At 41.8% G+C, this 20,847-nt stretch overlaps 1 protein-coding gene across 1 annotated transcript; it reads right to left on the bottom strand.

Annotated features, from left to right (window-relative positions):
* Positions 1-4,426: 4,426 nt before the first annotated feature.
* LOC109892071 (galactosylceramide sulfotransferase) lies at positions 4,427-7,578 on the bottom strand. Its single transcript, XM_031826385.1, has 3 exons — positions 7,325-7,578; positions 6,826-6,982; positions 4,427-6,669 (listed from the first exon to the last, which is right to left on the bottom strand). Exons 2-3 carry the CDS (start codon positions 6,960-6,962, stop codon positions 5,517-5,519), a joined length of 1,290 nt encoding a protein of 429 aa, XP_031682245.1. The 5' UTR covers positions 6,963-6,982; positions 7,325-7,578; the 3' UTR covers positions 4,427-5,516.
* Between the last annotated feature and the right edge of the window lie 13,269 nt (positions 7,579-20,847).

Below are 20,847 nucleotides of genomic sequence, written 5' to 3'. Positions count from 1 at the left end.
CCGGGACCTACAGGTGGCCTTTGCCTGCCCCCTCATCTCCCATGGGACTGCGCTATCGGCCCTACTGCCTGGTTGTACCCTCCCGCAGGGGCACATCTACCCTCTCTCGCATGCAGAGACCGAATCCATGGAGGTCTATGTCCAGGAGGTGCTGTCCCAAGGATTCCTCCGTCCGTCCACCTCTCCAGCCGCCTACAGCTTATTTTTCGTGAAGGAGGGAGGTCTCCGCCCCTGTATCGATTACCGGACACTGAATAAGGCAACTGTTAAATTCAGTTTTCCCTTACCTCTCATACCCACTTTGATCGAACAGATGCACGATTCTAAGTACTTTACTAAATTGGATTTACAGTGCCTAGAACCTGGTGCGCATCAAAGAGGGGGATGAATGAAAGACTGCCTTCAGCACCTGGCACTACGATTACAGGGTAATCCCTACGGCCTGACAAATGCACCCTCTGTGTTTCAAGCCTTCATAAGGTGTTTCAAGCCTTCACAAGGTGTTTAGAGACATGTTGGGTCGCTGTATAGTGGTGTACATAGTTGACATCTTGGTGTACTCCACTACACGCAAGCAACATGTCTCTCATGTCAGGTCTGTTTTGGAGAGGCTGATAGGGCATCACCTGTACCCCAAGGTGTATAAGTGCCTTTTCTTTCAGCAGGCGTGCTCCTTCCTGGGCATCGGATATCCACCGCGGGAGTGGAGATGGAAGAGCAGAGCGTCAGTGCAGTACGGTCGTGGCCCATTCCATCCAACATCAAGGCGATGCAGAGCTTCCTTGGTTTTGCCAACTATTTCAGGCGCTTCATTAGGGGATTCAGCACAGTGGTGGCCCCTCTCACCTCCCTCCTGAAGGTTGGTCCTCGACAGCTGCACTCTACTGGGGAGGCCAACGAAGCCTTCCGTGCGCTAAAGGAATGTTATACTAACGCACCTGTTCTGGCTCACCCTGACCCGTCTCTGCCCTTCATCGTGGAGGTGGACGCCTCAGACGTTGGCGAAGGGACTGTTCTCTCCTAACGGACTGGATCGGCACCTAAACTCCATCAATGCGCCCTCTACCCAAGGAAGCTGTCTCCCGCGGAGCTGAATTACGACCTGGTGGGATCGTGAGTTGTTGGCCGTCAAGAATTGGCTGAAAGCATGACTGCACTGGCTGGAGGGTGCTAAACACCCATTCATTTTCTGGACGGACCACAGGAACTTGGAGTACATTTGAGCAGCGAAGAGGCTGCGTCAGGCCAGATGGTCAGGCCCTATTCTTCACCAGGTTTGACTTTACCCTCTTCACTATTATTCTACAATGTAGAAAATAGTCCAATTAAAGAAAAACCCTTGAATATGTAGGTGTTATAAAACGTTTGACCGGTAGTGTACATTGATGGCAGCCACAATCTATCTGCAATATAAAAGCTGCCCCCCCCCCCAAATTTTTTTTTTAAATATAAGAGTGGAGTATAGGAAACTGATCACTTCATCATCATGCCTCTCACACACAATGCCTGACAGTGATGTGTTCAAGTTCATGCTTAATCCAAATTTGAATGTGTATTAACTATTAAGATGTTATGGACACACATGAAATACACTATATGGCCAAAAGTATGTGGACACTTGCTAAAACAGGAAAGGGCTTTCCCCAAACTGTTACCACAGACCGTTATTCCTCCTCCACCATATTTTACAGTTGGCACTTTGCATTGGGGCAGGTAGCGTTCTCCTGGCATCCGCCAAACCCAGAATCAGCCGTCGGACGGCCAGGTGGTTAAGCGTAATTCTTCACTCCAGAGAACGCGTTTCCACTTCTCCAGAGTCCAATGGCGGTGAGCTTTACACCACTCCAGCCGGGAGGAGAGGGGGAGAGCGTGCAAACTACAGGCTGAATAAACAAAATATACACACCCATATAGTCATGATTATTACCTTGTCTGTGTTTTGAGCATCTATGAATCCCAGTTTACCACCAAGATATATATGTATCCTGAAACAACTATACTGGGCTGGACACTGCATGTTTCCATGGTAACCAGCTCACAAAATGAGTTTGTCTTCTCCCAACTTCCTTGTTGCAATACTATAGATCCCAGGAGATGGATTCCGATACAGTCTTCTCATTACAGAGGCCAGGGTCTACTTCCCTTCACAACCATTAATAGTATTTTATCAGACTATCCACGTAGGATTATCAGACTGCACCAGTGGGTTAAGTGGGATGAGAGAGAGGGACCCTCTTTTAGTGGAGTTTCACCATACATGTCATGGCTGCACATTTTTACCACACCCAATATGAACTTAAGTTTTACAATTTAGTTAAACAAATGTATGTATATTGTTTTATTATGCGATAATCCAGTTAGAACATTTTTGTGAATCAGATTCTGTATGGTGTTTATAAGTCTTCATTATGAAGGTGCTTTACTGCCCCCTAGCAGCCAACAAATACACTACCCTTGCCATACAGCATTTGATATCACCGTGATAACAACCAAGCCACTAACGAAATTGTCCCATAATTGAATTGCATACCTCATTTCCAGCTACAGCTCTATCTGTATCAACGGCTGCAGTGCAATTGGAGATTTATCAGACAGAATGACTTTCAATTACTCTAGTTCAACACTGGCTCAGTTTGTTGCAGACTGCAATATGTGCACAGCTTCTGTCTGCCATTGAGAAGTATCCTCATTAAACAGTTCTGTGGGCTTAATCTTCTTTCTCTCATTAGTGGGACAAAATAGTGTATTGCAAAAGAACTGAATCTATGCATCATTAACTAGTACTGGAAATTGTAAGGGACCTCACGATACGATATCAGGATAAGTTACCGCCCGCAAGGAACGGGATACAGACATGGACAAGAAAGCCCACTACGACCTCTAACGAGACATCAAACATGCAAAAGGAAATTATAGGAGGAAGAAGGAATACTACCTATTACACCGGCTTCGACACTCGTATGTGGTAGGGCTTGCAAACGCTAACAAATTTCAAAGAGAAAGTCACGCACGACTTCAACACATCAACAAGTTTGTTGACGACACAACGGTGGTGGGCCTGATCACCGACGGCGATGAGACAGCCTACAGGGAGGAGGTCAGAGACTTAGCAGTGTGGTGCCAGGACAACAACGTCTCCCTCAACGTCATTAAGACCAAGGAGCTGATGGTGGGCTACAGGAGCAATAGGGGAGAGTGCGTCGACATCGACAGGGCTGTAGTGGAGTGGGTCGAGAGCTTCAAGTTCCTTGGCGTCGATATCAATAAGGACTTAACATGGTCCAGACACACCCGTACAATCGTGAAGAAGGCTTTCCCCTCAGGAGGCTGAAAATATTTGGCATGAGCCCTCTGACAATAAAAAGTTATACACCATCGAGAACATGCTGACAGGCTGGATCACCGCTTGATATGGCAAATGCACCACCCTCGACCGCAAAGAGCTACAGAGGGTGATGCGGACAGCCCACTATATCACTGAGGCCGAGCTCCCTGCCATCCAGGACCCCTACATGAGGCAGTGTCAGAGGAAGGCCCAAAAAATTGTCAAAGACTCCCACCACCCAATCCATAGACTGTTCAAGCTGCTACCATCCGGCAAACCGTACCGGAGCATTGGCTGTCGGACCAACAGGCTCCGAGGCAGCTTCTACCCCCAAGGTATAAGACAGCTAAATAGTTAATTAAAGGGTTACCTGGACTATCTGCACTAACCCTGTGCAAACTCACAAGACAAGACTATATATACACACTATATACACTCAGACACACTACACTGACACTTCCACACACATTCACATACACTACATACACACACACATACACACTTTTACACTCATCATATTCTGCTGCTACTCTGTTCTTAATTGTAGTCTTATTATTATCTAACCTGATGCCTAGTCACTTTACCCTGTCTTCATGTACATACTTTACCTCAAATACCTCTGCACTATGTGGTACTGATACTCTCTGTATATAGCTTAATTCTTGTATTTTATTCCTCTTGTGTTATTTCTTTTTACTATAATTGTTTTACTCTGCATCGGTGGGAAAGGCTCGTAAGCAAGCATTTCACGGTAATGTATACACCCGTTTTATTCGGGGCATGTGACAAATAAAATTATATTTTGATTTGATACTTAGGTGCTGATACGATATGTATTGCAATTCTCACAATTCAATATGTATTGAGATTTGATACTGTGTTTTTATTGTGATTTGATGATCCAAGCATATTGCTCACTATATGTCTGCTGCAGAGAGAGAGAGAGCGAGAGAGAGAGCATGAGAAAATGTGTACTAAAAGTGCTGAAAACATGTTGGCTCACTATAAAGAAGATGGAGAACAAGCTATAGGATGAAAAAATACCAGTCTTGGTGGAAGCATGACTCATTTAGAAAATAATAATGACCAAAGCACTTGAACCATGTCTTGTTTTAATGAACATCGACTGTCATTACAATTGTGAATGAAGATTTTCACACAAATTTATACACCTTAATACTGAATAACATACTTTGGCATCTTCAGTATGAGAGGAAGGGATAAAGGATTTCATGCAAGCTTCAAGAGTCAAGCTCTGAGAGTAATATGCTGACTTAGAAAAAACGAATATGTACAATTTAGAGATTAATCGGCACATAGCTGTTATGATCCTCTCTTTCACTTATACATCAATGCAATAAGATAGCATTGCATAAGGAGTCAGTCACAAAGTGTATCTTTATTTGCAACCACAAGTTATTTAACACCCTTACAGTTGATTTCCAAGCCCCTGTGAAAAAGTGAATTAGCATAATAAAAAAAAGCCTCCACTGATGATATAGGACAGACATAGGACAAACACTTTAAAACAAACTTCCTTATGAATTATTTTTAACTCTGTTTTTCCATGTATGAATCTGTCATTGAATGTGTTTCTATGGGATAATAGCAATAAGTCCAAAGGGGTTCTGCAATTTAAAATCAAATAGCTGTAACGGCGTTCTTCGTTTGTTGAAAGAGAGGACCGAAATGCAGCGTGGTGGTTACTCATGTTCTTTAATGAATGAATGACGATACATGAAATAACTATTAAATACGAAAACAACAAACGGAACGTGAAACCTAATACAGCCTATCTGGTGAACACTACACAAAGACAGGAACAATCACCCACGAAATACAAAGCGAAACTCAGGCTACCTAAATACGGTTCCCCATCAGAGACAACAAGAATCACCTGACTCTGATCGAGAACCGCCTCAGGCAGCCCAAACCTAACTAGACACACCCCTAATCATTAGCAATCCCAATCCTATAAAACCCCAATGCGAAACAACACGTAGACCCATGTCACACCCTGGCCTGACCAAAATATATAACGAAAACACAAATGACCAAGGCGTGACAATAGCTAAATGATCCTTGGTATGACCATAAAAAAACTATTACATATATTATACTAGTAGCACCCACCGCCCCAGTTTATACTCTTAAAAATGTATCCAAATTGTTCCCATAAATTTGTTTCTAGCTAGAATATAGTATCCTTTAACCAACCCCATAATCTTGTGAGCCACAAGTTGACCCCTAGCTCTGATAGGTACTGTATTTCAGGTGTGAGCATTTTCCGACAGAGTTCCCTGTATTTGGGGTCAATGTTTTTCCTTAAATTGTAACCCAGGATGGAGTTCTCTCCAACTGGCTGCCAGGGAAGCAGATCTGTGTCCCGAATCAGCCCAGCCTCCACTGCTCCCCCACCCTCAATGCACATGGCAGCCATTTCTGCATTCCTCCTCCTCAGCTCCTTCACTTCCTGCTCCATCCGTGTCCACCCGTATGCCTCCACCTTGGCCCAGAATGTGGCGTTAAAGTGCTGGTAGAGCCTCCAGTCGGCCCCGTTCCACTCCCGGGCCTTGGCCCTTAGTGCAGGGGTCAGTCGTGACACAGATGAGTCCTTGCGGGCATTGAGCTTGAAGAACAGCATATCTTCCATCGTCCAGCAGAGTGTATCTTTCAGCAGGATGAGAGACTCCTCAAAATGCTCCGCCATCAGGACCAGCTGGAAGCGTTGGGACAAGGTCTGAATACCCCTCTCCACCAGAGGGTGGTCAGGCTCTAAGTTGTTATCAAATCCAAAGTCAAAGAAGAGCAGGTTCTTGAGGTAGAATGAGTTGTAGCTCCCTGGGGTGTAGTAGTTCATGGGTTCACGCAGAAACTCAGCCAGTTTGCCATCTCCGTGGATTCCCCAGGTGAGGGGAATCGCTCGGCTGTAATAATGGAAGGATGACTCAAACAACTCTGCCGGGTCTCGTAGGATGGTGAAATAGGCAGCGTCTGCTGGGAGGAGCTTTGCCACCTCATGCCCATTAAAGCGCATGTGGTTACATAAGATGTTGAAACATACCCCAGGCTGGAAGTCTTTGACATGGGAGCAAAGGAAAGGGGATGGGTAGGAGAAGTCATTGCGACCTTTAGGAAAGGCAAACTTTAAACCGTGCTTCTCACCGAAGCGGAAGATGATGTTGAGTAATGTGCTGCTGGCAGTCTTGTGGGTCTTCATGAACATGATGTCCACCGTGGGCACACACTCCCCTGACAGACTTGTTCTGCTTTGAGAGTAGTTGGTCAAATTGTGGACCCATGTTTGAGATAAGTGGTGAGAACACGACAAAGCCACTGTAACCCTGTAGAGAAAAAGTGAAAAAAGAGTAAACTGACATTTATTTGACATTTTATGTTACCTATTTATGTCACATTAATTGATTTAAAAGTAAATCACATCGTATAGCAAATAATAGATAGAGACTGTATTTCACAACAAAAGTCCCGCCTACACTTACTTTTGTTGATTGACTTGTTGGGCTGCTGGGGTAGATAAGCAGTGCAATACCAACATGAAACTGGTCAATAGAACTCCTACAGCCAGTCGTCTTGCTATTGACTTGCACTGTCTTTTCCTCACACCAAAACCAAGCATTCCTGCAACGTCAAGCCAACCTGGAATGAAAGGCAGAGTTGACGCAGATGTCAAAGTGAACTGTTCTTTGTCATCAAGTGGTTTGGGCTCTACTCGTTTGCCTAATTAATAGGCACATACTGTGTGAAATTATTCCCATGAGCACTTTTCCCTACACATGCTCCCGTCAAAATGTTTATGGAAACGCACAGCCTGTCCCAGTCACCGTCATGGAAATCTCTCTGAATAGGTTTAAATGAATCAATTAACCCTGAGTAATGTCATGGGGAAAACCAAATAAAACGGCCAATCCGTGTAGAAGACAGTCATCGTGAATGTTTTTTGCCATACTTTAGCTAGATAATAAAGAAGTCCGTACTTACTATAATGATTGGAACTGGTACTTCACAGGTATTTCATGGCCATCACAGACATTGTAGGAACAAAATATAATTTTAATAGCACAGTGAATCTTGGAGAGGCCCTGTATTAAATAATGCAGGGAAATAGAGAAACCATCTAGCGAAAGAAGAGTCTGATAAGCCCCAAGAGAGTGAATGTGTCATCATCCTTTTTTCCAAACAACAAGACACTGCCCCCATGTTTACACATCAAACATGTTTTAGCTTTTGACATTTTCCTTTCACAGCAGCAAGGGCATTTTTCCAACTCCTCAGATTGTTCCTGCTGTGAAAGGAAAATGTCAAAAGGGCATTCATTCAGGACTTCGTAATCATGGTAGCAGCCACATTAGTGTAAAGCCAAAACAACAAAAAAATTGTCACATTTTGTTGTTGTTTTGGCTTCTACACTAATGTGGCTGCTACCATGATTACGAAGTGCTGAATGAATCGTGAATAATGCGTGAAAAAGTTACAGACTCATAAATATCATACCCCCAAAAATGCTAACCTCTCCTGATGTTATTGTAATGGTGAGAGGTTAGCATGTCATGTGGGTTTGATATTTGTGAGTCTGTAACTTTCTCACTCATCATTATTTTCAATTCATGCAAGATTATCCATGAGCATGGTTGCATTCACAACAATTTAGACATTTTAGCAGGGAAGCAAACTAGTCACCTTTCGGCGAAATTCTCCGTTTTGAATCCAAAATAGGTAACCTAAGTGATTCGTGTAGATCCGATGAGAATTTTTTTTTTTTTGGGGGGGGGTGATGCACTTTTGGCGCAATACTGGCTTTATGCAAGGCTCAACGGTCGTTCACATAACAACAGAACGCAGCACGCGACGAAAGAGAAGGTACAACCAACTGCTAGTTACAGCATCAGCGCGCGCACTAGAAAGCTACAGCAGCGCACCTGACTACCGGGGTGAGAAGGTGATGAATGAAGCGTACTTCATAATCTGTAACCGAAAACAACTGGCATTTGGAAAGTTTGAGGTAAGGGAGTAAGTGTGGTGGAACAAAAAATGTTAGCATTGTTAAGTACCTCTTGCTAGCTGGATCGAATTCTCCCTGTACATTAACGTTATGTGGTTAATTTTCAGAATGAGAGAATTAGGTGAAAATGAGCCGTTGCTTGTTGAACAAGTGGATTCAGGGATGAATTGGAGTTTGAGCTGGGCCTGGTTTAAACTGGATGCCACTATAGAGGTGTAAGGAACACAACACACTTTCCCTCTTTCTCACTTTTTCAATGCTGTAGATAAAAATGGGTATGCCAGGTTTACTCTGCCTGAAAGAGATCAATTATGCCAACAGAGGGTTTCATGCTCTGCTGCTGGCACATTGTAGAGCAGATGTCCACAGGCAGAAAGTGTACAATGTAATAACGTGCAGTGTAGCTCAAAGCTATTGCTTTTGTTGTGTTGAACTTGATATACAGTTGTGTGTGAGTGGGGAGGGGGGTGGGGGGGGGGGTTTGCTCAGTGAACGTTATTTTTGCACACATAGCCTTGTGCTACAGTGGCCACAATAGTATAGAAAAAATTGAATGCCTGTTTGTTTCATTCTATTTCTACTTTAAGATCTGTTTTCCCCAAGTGCAATATTTAAATGTTGTGTGGTCACAAGCGTTCTATTATGAAAGCTGTCATTGCTAACTACAATATTAGTGTATGTTTTTTTTCTCTGGACTTGAGTCTCATTTGCAGTATGCAACAATGTCTAGGCAACAAATAACATTGGATTGCTTTCCTATTTTTTTTTTGCTGTGAGTTCAGTGGCGATTTTAGCATGTAAATCTTGGTGGGCAACACAAAAAAAAGTGGGATGCATGCCAGCAAAGCCACTACACAACACAACACAATACATTAATTGCACTGTAACGGTGACAAACGGTGCCCACAAACGGTTAGGCCCCACATAAAGCTGTCCCAACACCTTACCTCTGCTACACCTGGCTATCAGCAGAGCCTTGTCTGGCAGCGAAACAGTTCATTCAGCCTCATTTACTGCCTTTAAAAAAAACTTAGCTGATATGTCTGACTTGCTTAAATAAATGTGGTTTCTACTGACAATTGAGATGTACAAACTATGGCATAAGGGGACGACAAGTGGATAAAAGGCAATCTGTTATTTCATTAATGAGCGAGCGACGACGGACGTAGTCAATAACTATTTATTCAGCACTTTTGAAATGTACAGCGACAGAATTCAGAACATGGGCAGTTCTTACAGTGTACTCCCTGTACACCAAGTCAGAACCGTAGGATAAATAAAGGGGGCATATAAACAGACAATGAAAGCTCTTACAATATTCAGTGATTACATTTCTCTAAAACAGGTTATAGGCACCACCAAGTTAGAACAGTAGGCAAAATTAAGAGGTGAATATAGGCCAAATTATTAGGGTGAGGCATATTGAATGCCGTGTGGGGCTTTGTGTGATAAAAAATATATATGTCAAATAACACTTTGACTCGTTAAATAAGCTTTTAATTTGACACGTCAAATAACACAATTCTATTATAGAATGTTGTATGTGCTGAATTTGCACGTGCAAGCCAAGTGCCACCACTACCATTAGTAGCACTGTCAAAACCGTACAAAAAAAGTCTGCTAACAATCACACAACAGCCACAAACGATATGTTTACCATACTGTGTTGGTGAAAACAGACCAAATTATTAGGGTAAGCCACATTGGCTACTAACAGCTTACTACACAACATACACTTAGTATTACTTTCTTAGCTAGAGTATACATATCTACCTGGCATATTACATAATTTATGCAGAAGCATACAAGACATTTTTGGCTCACTTAAACAGGAAGGTGGTCCATTTTGAGCAAATTTGTCATCGAAGTCTGGCATTCTCTGGATTTATGGTGGGAACTCTGAAAAAAGAACACACAGCCATTCCACTGAATAGCAGGCTAGTGATGGCTTTGTAATGCTTGCAGTTAGCCAATGATTCCTTCCAAACCACTCATTGTTGAATTAGCAATATCCAACTTCTTGTGGAATGGGTATGTCCAATGGCCGATGAGCACTGATACGTTTTATCTATAATTTCACTTAATTATTTCTCTTCATATGACAAGGATTGAAAAGGATTTGCCATTAGATTGTCGACTTGATTTGTAATGATGACTGTTAGCTAAGATTTTGAAAGTAAGGTGTTGACATGATCAGTCCAATCAAAGCTACTGTACATATAATGTGATTTGATGTCATTTTATCTGTGCCCAATGACCTTGAGCCTTCTTGGAAGGGCACTTATAATGTAACTCTATGGCAGGGCTGAAATGTTCGATGTCTACCCTTACTAAGGACTTAAGACTTGGCCTGTGACGTAGTGTCCCCATGAGTGACAGAACACTGAGCCAATCAGGCGCAATGCTCCTATTTTCTGCTGGCTTGCCCCACCACCACCAAAGAAAGCACTGAGCTAGGCTGAAACACCAGCCTTTTGGAGCTGCCTTACTCATGAAAGCAAAAAAGAGACCATATTTGTATGCGGCTTTATTAACTCAATTATATATATATATATATTTTTACATAGTTTGCAAACTGATAAGTGACACATATTAATGCCAAAATAACATGCAACACAGGCAAGGCCAAACACTTTTTTAATATATACAAATATTTTTAATGCTTTTTATTTTCCCTGAATGACGGGTATGCACTGTGAGTTAGGTTCACATGAACCACTTTTTATTTTACACACAGACTGATCATGTAGATCATATTCTTTGTTGTTTAATTAGTTAAAACCAGAATTTCAATAAGGGATCCAGCCTAAGTCACTAGGAATTACCATTTTAAAGCTGATATTTTTCATTAATTTTTTTCCCCTACCAGTGATTTTTTGCATGTTTCAGTGCCAAAAAAAGTGTCACCTTTTTGGGCCTTCACCAGTTTGCATCCCTGGTTTAGAAACATATTATATTATTATTTACAATAAAAGCTGCTCCAAAATGACACAATATACTGTTTACCATTGATTGGGCACAAAATAATCGGAAACACAACCAAAACAAACAGCAAATGCATTCAACAAGTTTGTAGAGTCATAAGCTTGATGTAATCATTGAATACCTAGCCTACCAACCTTTAACATACAAGGCCTTCAGAAAGTATTCACACGCCTTGATTTGTTCCACATTTTGTTGTGTTACAGCCTGCATTTCGGCACACAATAACCCATAATGTCAAAGTGGAATTATGTTTTTTTTTTAATGTTTACAAGTTAATAAAAAAATTGTATACAAACCCTTTGTGTTATGGCAAGCCTAAATAAGTTCAGGAGTAAATATTTAACAAGTTACAAAATAGGTTGCATGGACTCACTCTGTGTGCAATAATAGTGTTTAACATGATTTTTGAATGACTACCTTATCTCTGTACCCCACACATACAATTATCTGTAAGGTCTCTCATTCAAGCGGTGAATTTCAAACACAGATTCAACCACAAATACCTGAGAGGTTTTCCAATGCCTATGGAAATACCCATCAAACCTAGCGGTCAAACAGGGAAATGGTTCTTATCATTTTTCCCATAGAGGATTTTATAAACACGTAAAATAAGCGCTGTGTTTCATGTAGGCTTACCCTGGTGTGATGTTTTGATAACTGTAAATCTCTCTAGGGCAAGGTGACTTTTATCAATATGTTCATCTGTATTAAGCCCCCCAAAAATGAATTGCTAATTGCCTGCTAATGTGGCTATCATAAAGAACTACAAATGCCTTGTTGATCTGGACTAGACTGCCGAATCGAGGTAAAGGTAAGAATCTCTGTATTAACTATCTAATGTCATTTCAATTCTGTCATTAATAAATTGGCTACGTTTCTTTAAATTAATTCTGTGAACTGTCTTCTGCAAGTTTTAAATTGACACAATACCTGTTAGCAAAGGTGTCAGCTAGAGATGACGTGCAGGAATTTGTAGTTTTGGATGATCTCTATTTTGATGCTAATTAGCATTTTAGAATCTGAGCGTAAAAAGAGCCGAAATTATTGATAAAAGTCACCTTGTCCGAGAGAGATTTACATGGTTAGCAAAACATCACACCAGGGTAAGCCTACACGAAACACAGCCCTTATTTTAAGTGTTTCTAAAATCCCCTATGGGATAAATGAATTGTGGATAAACGATTAGAACCATTTCCCTGTTTGACCGATAGGTTTTATGGGTATTTTGACACCTCCACTGTAGGGCTCTTTGGGTAGAGTAGTGAGAGAAAAAACATACATTGAATATACCTTTTGAGCATGGTGAAGTTATTAATTACACTTTGGATGTTGTATCAATACACCCGGTCACTACAAAGATACAGGCATCCTTCTTAACTCAGTTGATGGAGAGATAGGTGATTTTAAAACAGTTACAGGTGACTTTAAATTTTGACTTTAATACAGTTACAGAATTGTATGGCTGTGATAGAAGAAAATTGAAGATGGATCAACAACATTGTAGTTACTCCACAATACTAAGCTAATTGGCAAGTGAAAAGAAGGAAACCTGTACAGAATAAAATATTCCAAAACATTCATCCTATTTGCAACAACTCATTGAAGTAATACTGCAAAGCAATTCACTTTTTGTCCTGAATACAAAGTGTTATGTTTGGGGCAAATCCAATACAACACATTTCTGAGTACCTCTCTCCATATTTTCAAGCATAGTGGTAGTGGCATCATGTTATGGGTATGCTTGTAATCGTTAAGGACTGGGGAGTTTTTCAGGATAAAAACAAACGGAATGGAGCTAAGCATAGGCAAATTCCTAGAGGACAGCCTGGTTCAGTGTGCTTTCCACCAGACACTGGGAAATTAATTCACCTTTGAGCGTGACAATAACCTAAAACACAAGGTCAAATCTACACTGGAGTTGCTTACCAAGAAGACAGTGAATGTTCCTGAGTTGCTTGAAAATCTATCTAATGGTTGTCTAGCAATGATCAACAACCAATTAGACAGAGCTTGAAGACGTTTTAAAAGAATCATGGGCAAATATTGTACAATGCAGATGTGAAAAGCTCTTAGACTTGCCCAGAAAGACTCACAGCTGTAATTGCTGCCAAAGGTGATTGATTCTAACATTTATTGACTCAGGAGTGTGAATGCTTATGTAAATTTGATATTTCTGTATTTCATTTTCAATGTTTTTCTTTGTTTTGTCATAGGGTATTGTGTGTAGATGGTTGAGAATTTTATATAATACTTTTTGAATTCAGGTTGTAACACAACAAAATGTGGACTAAGTCAAGGGGTATGAATACTTTCTGAAGGACCTGTAGATACATTAGAAGCAAACCCTGCAAAAGCCCTAGATCCAATCCTCAATTGAGAAACCTCTCCATATGAATGTTTGTAAAGGTAAAGGATTTCATCTTCACTTTGCACACTTATGGGACTCCCATTTCTGTACGTCACATTTACCCCAGATTCATATAATTCTTAACCTGTTGCAAAGATGGGTCACTCCATGAATAAAGTGCCTTTTTGTAGAAATTGTGAACGAATATTGCATTTAAAAGCATGTTGTATTAAATGAAGTGCCTTTTAATATAAACCACATAAAAACATTCTAAATCTGATTTTTCATATGAATGAGACTTAAAATACCAAAAAATCTTCCTTTTGACATGTTCCTCATGTTTGTCTGACTTCTAGAAAGATTTGAACACAAATAACCCCAACATTTCCCCAGGTTTTCACCATCTGTCACGCCCTGATCTGTTTCACCTGTCTTTGTGCTTGTCTCCACCCTCCTCCAGGTGTCGCCCATCTTCCCCATTATCACCTGTGCATGTATACCTGTGTTCTCTGTTTGTCTGTTAACAGTTCCTTTTGTTCTTCAAACCTACCAGCATTTTCCTCCTTGCTCCTGTCTTGTCTATAGTTCCTGTTTTCTAGTTTTCTAGTCATGAGAGGAGTTATGGCAGATGAAAAATTACATTGTCAACCCTGGTACAGTCATCCCTGTTACTTTAATTGGCTCTTTTCCAGGCACTTGAATTGGCTTCTTTCTTTTTTTAACTCTTGAGAAGGGAACATGTTTTTTATGAAGTGGAACACTATGACATAATGTAAAAATTCTGTGAATTAGGTGTCATTTTTTACACTGTCCAAATGCACTCTTTTCGTGGAACAACCCAGTAAGTAGTGTTTTGCCACCTGTAGAGTCTACAATTATTCCTGTTTACTGTACACATGAATGGAAGGTTGAGTAGCTTAGGTAATAAAATAAAATGTTATGTCACATGTGCCAAATACAACAGTGAAATGCTTAATTACAAGCCCTTAACCAACAATGCAGTTTTAAGAAAATACCAATAAAAAGTAAGAGATAAGAATAACAAATAATTAAAGAGCATACGTAAATAACGCTGCATACGTAAATAACGCTTATACGCTGCAAAGCTCTCCCTCGCCCTCCATTTGGCAAATCTGACCATAATTCTATCCTCCTGATTGTCGGTGATCAGGCCTACACTACACTGCATTACACTGTTGTGTCATCGGCAAACTTAATGATGGTGTTGGAGTTGTGCCTAGCCGTGCAATCATGAGTCAACAAGGAGTACAGGAGGGGACTGAGCAAGCACCCCTGAGGGGCCCCCGTATTGAGGATCAGCGTGGCAGATGTGTTGTTACCTACCTTTATCACCTGGGGGCGGCCCGTCAGGAAGTCCAGGATCCAGTTACAGAGGGAGGTGTGTAGTCCCAGTGTCCTTAACTTAGTGATGAGCTTTGTGAATGTTGACCTGTTTAAAGGTCTTACCCACATCGGCTGCAGAGAGTGTGATCACACAGTCGTCCGGAACAGCTGGTGTTCTCATGCATGTTTCAGTGTTACTTGCCTGGAAGCGAACATAGAAGTTATTTAGCTCATCTGGTAGGCTCGTGTCACTGGGCAGCTCTCGGCTTTGTTGTCTGTAATAGTTTGCAAGCCCTGCCACATCGGAGCCGGTGTAGTACGATTCGATCTTAGTCCTATATGGACGCTTTGCCTGTTTGATGGTTCGTCAGAGGGCATAAGCTTCCGGCTTAGAGTCCCGCTCCTTGAAAGTGGCAACTCTACCCTTTAGCTCATTGCGAATGTTGCCTGTAATCCATGGCTTCTGGTTGGGGTATGTACGAACAGTCACTGTGGGGAGGACGTCCTCAATGCACTTGATATATATATATATATATATATATTGATATAGCCAGTGACTCAATGCCATCGGAAGAATCCCGGAACATATTCCAGTCTGTGCTTGCAAAAAGTCCTGTAGTTTAGCATCTGCTTCATCTGACCACTTTTTTATAGACCGAGTCACTAGTGCTTACATTTTTGCTTGTAAGCAGGAATCAGGAGGATAGAGTTATGGTCAGATTTTCCAAATGGAGCCCTTTGAACGCGTCTCTGTGTGTGGAGTAAAGGTGGTCTAGAATTTTTCCCCTCTGGTTGCACATTTAACATGCTGATAGAAATTAGGTAAAACTGATTTTAGTTTCCCTGCATTAAAGTCCGCGGCCACTAGGAGCGCCGCCTCCGGATACAGCTCATTGAGGGCGGTTTTAGTGCCAGCCTCGGTATCTGGTGTGTAGACAGCTACAAAAAATACAGATGAAAACTCTCTAGGTAGATAGTGTGGTCTACAGCTTATCTTGAGATGCCTCGGAAGGGAGTCATTCAGGTGGCTTTGTTTTTGCTTTGTATTGTTTATTACTTTTTTCTTGTAATTTGTTTGTCATTATACCTGATCGGACCAAATTACAAGTTTGGATAGCACAATACAGTAGAGCACAGCAGAGTACAGTACATTACAGTACACAGTACAGTAAAGAAAAGTAGAGTATAGTACAGAACAATACAGTAGTGCACACTAGAGTACAGTAAAGAAAAGTATAGTGTACTGTATTGTACCCTACTTTACTCTACTGAATTAAACTCTACTGTATTGTACTGTACTGAATTATACTGTACTGTACTTCACTATTGTACTTTAATCTACAAAATTGAACTCTACTTTACTGTACTGTACTCTACTGAAGCTAATTAGAGTAAAACCCAGCATTCTTTTTTTTCAACTAAGGTAATCAACAACATGTCACAGTCATAGCATGAAAATAAATAAATCTGTAGCCATTACTCAAAATGTTATTGGTGTTGAAATGGTCTGTTGGTTTATTCTGTACGTTGGTGTAAGGACCGATGCTAGAGTAGAGAAGCAGGTACGGGGAGTTGGACATTTAATGTGGAACGGACATGTAACAGGACAGGAACAGCGTCAGCACACGGATAACACAACGACATACGCACATTAATGCAGCAATGGGGAACAGAGCTGGGGAACTGACAAATATAGGGGAGGTAATAAACAGGTGATTGAGTCCAGGTGAGTCCAATAATTTGCGTGACGAGGAAAGGCAGGTGTGTGTAATGATGGTGGCAGGAGTGCGCAATGCTGGGAAGGGGGACCGGGAGCAGGCGTGACAGTACCCCCCACCTGGGCGAGCCGGCGAGGCCTGGGTGCTGGACCAGTCGGTTGGGGGCGTAGGAGACCGGCATACCGGCTGAGGCATGGGAGCATGACAATCCGGTTGAGGTGTGGCAGCCTGACAATCCGGCTTAGGCCTGGCCATCCGGCTGAGGCTTGACTTGGGATGGGTGCCTGCCGAGCCAACCGTTTAATCTCTCGAGCCAGCTAGGGAGGGGGAGCGGGAGCAGGCGTGACAGTTGGACTATTTTGAAAATCAGCGCTGCCAGTTTTAAAGCTAACATGCTAGATGGGAGCAATAATAAATATTTTGTTGCAAACTTAAGTTGGCTCATCTTTCCTATTAAGAGGTGTGAACAAAATATGATGGTGATATAATGCTTACTTATTGAGAATGTATAGCAGTGGAAATTTGCCCATAAAGTCAATGAACGAAATATATGTTTTTTCAATGTCTGTAAATTACATGTTTTCAACTTCCAGAAGATACACATTTTTTATGTCCAGAAAATAGGTATTTTTACCTTTCATTCATCACCTATAATGCACCTGATTTAAATGTCCGGAAAATACGTTTTTTTCAATGTCTGGACAGTTACCAGGCCTCTCTCTCCCACAGAGGTGGGAGGGGGAGCTGCTGGATGGTGAACTGTTCACACTGAAACCCTATCCACGGTCAAACGTGGATAATGGAACAATAATTCTTACATAAAGAATGTTGGGAATGGTCAGTGGGGAGATGTAGAAAACGAATGTCATATTGTAAATACTGTAACTTGGAAAGGATACCCCCTTTATCTGTAAAGTTTCCATCCAATACGATATTAAAATGATGAAAGTATATATATGTTAAGATTTTAATGTGATTTTAGTAGTCATCAAATCAAATGTTATTTGTCACATACACATGGTTAGCAGATGTTAATGCGAGTGTAGAGAAATACTTGTGCTTCTGGTTCCGAAAATAGAGTAATAACCAACGAGTAATCTAACCTAACAATTTAACAACAACTACCTTATACACACAAGTGTAAAGGGATGAAAAATATGTACATAAGGATATATGAATGAGTGATGGTACAGAACGGCAGAGGCAAGATGGAGTAGATGGTATCGAGTACAGTATATACATATGAGATGAGTAATGTAGGGTATGTAAACATATAAAAGTGGCATAGTTTAAAGTGGCTAGTGTACATGTATTACATAAAGATGGCAAGATGCAGTAGATGGTATAGAGTACAGTATATACATGAGATCATGTAGGGTATGTCATGTAGGGTATGTAAACATTATATTAAGTGGCATTGTTTAAAGTGGCTAGTGATACATTTTTTACATCAATTTTTCCATTATTAAAGTGGCTGGAGTTGAGTCAGTATGTTGGCAGCAGCCACTCAATGTTAGTGGTGGCTGTTTAAAAGCCTGATGGCCTTGAGATAGAAGCTGTTTTTCAGTCTCTCGGTTCCTGCTTTGATGCACCTGTACTGACCTCGCCTTCTGGATGATAGCGTTGGTGAACAGGCAGTGGCTCGGGTGGTTGTTGTCCTTGATGATCTTTATGGCCTTCCTGTGACATCGGGTGGTGTAGGTGTCCTGGAGGGCAGGTAGTTTCCCCCCGGTGATGTGTTGTGCAGACCTCACTACCCTCTGGAGAGCCTTATGGTTGTGGGCGGAGCAGTTGTCGTACTAGGCGGTGATACAGCCCGACTTTCTACTTTTAAACTCGGACAAAACAGAGATGCTTGTTCTAGGTCCCAAGAAACAAAGAGATCTTCTGTTGAATCTGACAATTAATCTTAATGGTTGTACAGTCGTCTCAAATAAAACTGTGAAGGACCTCGGCGTTACTCTGGACCCTGATCTCTCTTTTGAAGAACACATCAAGAACATTTCAAGGACAGCTTTTTTCCATCTACGTAACATTGCAAATCAGAAACTTTCTGTCCAAAAATTATGCAGAAAAATGTATCCATGCTTTTGTCACTTCTAGGTTAGACTACTGCAATGCTCTACTTTCCGGCTACCCGGATAAAGCACTAAATAAACTTCAGTTAGTGCTAAATACGGCTGCTAGAATCCTGACTAGAACCAAAAAATGTGATCATATTACTCCAGTGCTAGCCTCCCTACACTGGCTTCCTGTCAAAGCAAGGGCTGATTTCAAGGTTTTACTGCTAACCTACAAAGCATTACATGGGCTTGCTCCTACCTATCTGATTTGGTCCTGCCGTACATACCTACACATACGCTACGGTCACAAGACGCAGGCCTCCTATTTGTCCCTAGAATTTCTAAACAAACAGCTGGAGGCAGGGCTTTCTCCTATAGAGCTCCATTTTTATGGAACGGTCTGCCTACCCATGTCAGAGACGCAAACTCGGTCGCAACCTTTAAGTCTTTACTGAAGACTCATCTCTTCAGTGGGTCATATGATTGAGTGTAGTCTGGCCCAGGAGTGGGAAGGTGAACGGAAAGGCTCTGGAGCAACGAATCGCCCTTGCTGTCTCTGCCTGGCCGGTTCCCCTCTTTCCACTGGGATTCTCTGCCTCTAACCCTATTACAGGGGCTGAGTCACTGGCTTACTGGGGCTCTCTCATACCGTCCCTGGGAGGGGTGCGTCACCTGAGTGGGTTGAGTCACTGATGTGATCATCCTGTCTGGGTTGGCGCCCCCCCCCCTCCTTGGGTTGTGCCGTGGCGGAGATCTTTGTGGGCTATACTGAGCCTTGTCTCAGGATGGTAAGTTGGTGGTTGAAGATATCCCTCTAGTGGTGTGGGGGCTGTGCTTTGGCAAAGTGGGTGGGGTTATATCCTTCCTGTTTGGCCCTGTCCGGGGGTGTCCTCGGTGGGGCCACAGTGTCTCCTGACCCCTCCTGTCTCAGCCTCCAGTATTTATGCTGCAGTAGTTTATGTGCCGGGGGGCTAGGGTCAGTTTGTTATATCTGGAGTACTTCTCCTGTCCTATTCGGTGTCCTGTGTGAATTTAAGTGTGCTCTCTCTAATTCTCTCTTTCTTTCTTTCTTTCTTTCTTTCTCTCTCTCTCTCGGAGGACCTGAGCCCTAGGACCATGCCTCAGGACTACCTGACATGATGACTCCTTGCTGTCCCCAGTCCACCTGGCCGTGCTGCTGCTCCAGTTTCAACTGTTCTGCCTTATTATTATTGGACCATGCTGGTCATTTATGAACATTTGAGCATCTTGGCCATGTTCTGTTATAATCTCCACCCGGCACAGCCAGAAGAGGACTGGCCACCCCACATAGCCTGGTTCTTCTCTAGGTTTCTTCCTAGGTTTTGGCCTTTCTAGGGAGTTTTTCCTAGCCACCGTGCTTCTACACCTGCATTGCTTGCTGTTTGGGGTTCTAGGCTGGGTTTCTGTACAGGACTTTGAGATATCAGCTGATGTACGAAGGGCTATATAAATAACTTTATATATATGTTTTCTCATTTTAGTTAGCTAGTAAATAAATAATTAAACCAATTAGTGTAGTCCTGAATCATGAGTAAGGTTTTTGCAGATGCAAAGAGTAGACGACGTTCAGAATTATGATATAAGAGGTAATGATTAATAAGTTTAATTCGGGAGATGGTAACTCTTTAAACAAACTCTTCCGTGGCGCCCAAATTCCTAATGAGTTAATTGTTACATGATTAATTTAATTGGGTAACAATTAAACATTGTTAGTGGATTCAATAAATAACAGTCATCAGATTAATGAAAGTAAAGTCACGACACAGCCTTATTTAAAATGGTTTAAACTGGGGGGTTTTGTCCTCGTCAATCTACACACAATACCCCATAATGACAAAACGAAAACAGGTTTTAAAAATAAAAAACAGAAATACATTATTTACATAAGTATTCAGAACCTTTGCAATGAGACTCGAAATTGAGCTCCGGTGCTACCTGTTTCCATTGATCATCCTTGAGATGTTTCTCCAACTTCATTGGAGTCCACCTGTGGTAAATTCAATTGATTGGACATGATTTGGAAA

This window comes from Oncorhynchus kisutch, linkage group LG6, assembly GCF_002021735.2.
Source record: "Oncorhynchus kisutch isolate 150728-3 linkage group LG6, Okis_V2, whole genome shotgun sequence".
NCBI classification, from domain to species: domain Eukaryota; kingdom Metazoa; phylum Chordata; class Actinopteri; order Salmoniformes; family Salmonidae; genus Oncorhynchus; species Oncorhynchus kisutch.
This window is presented reverse-complemented; position numbering and strand designations above follow the sequence as displayed.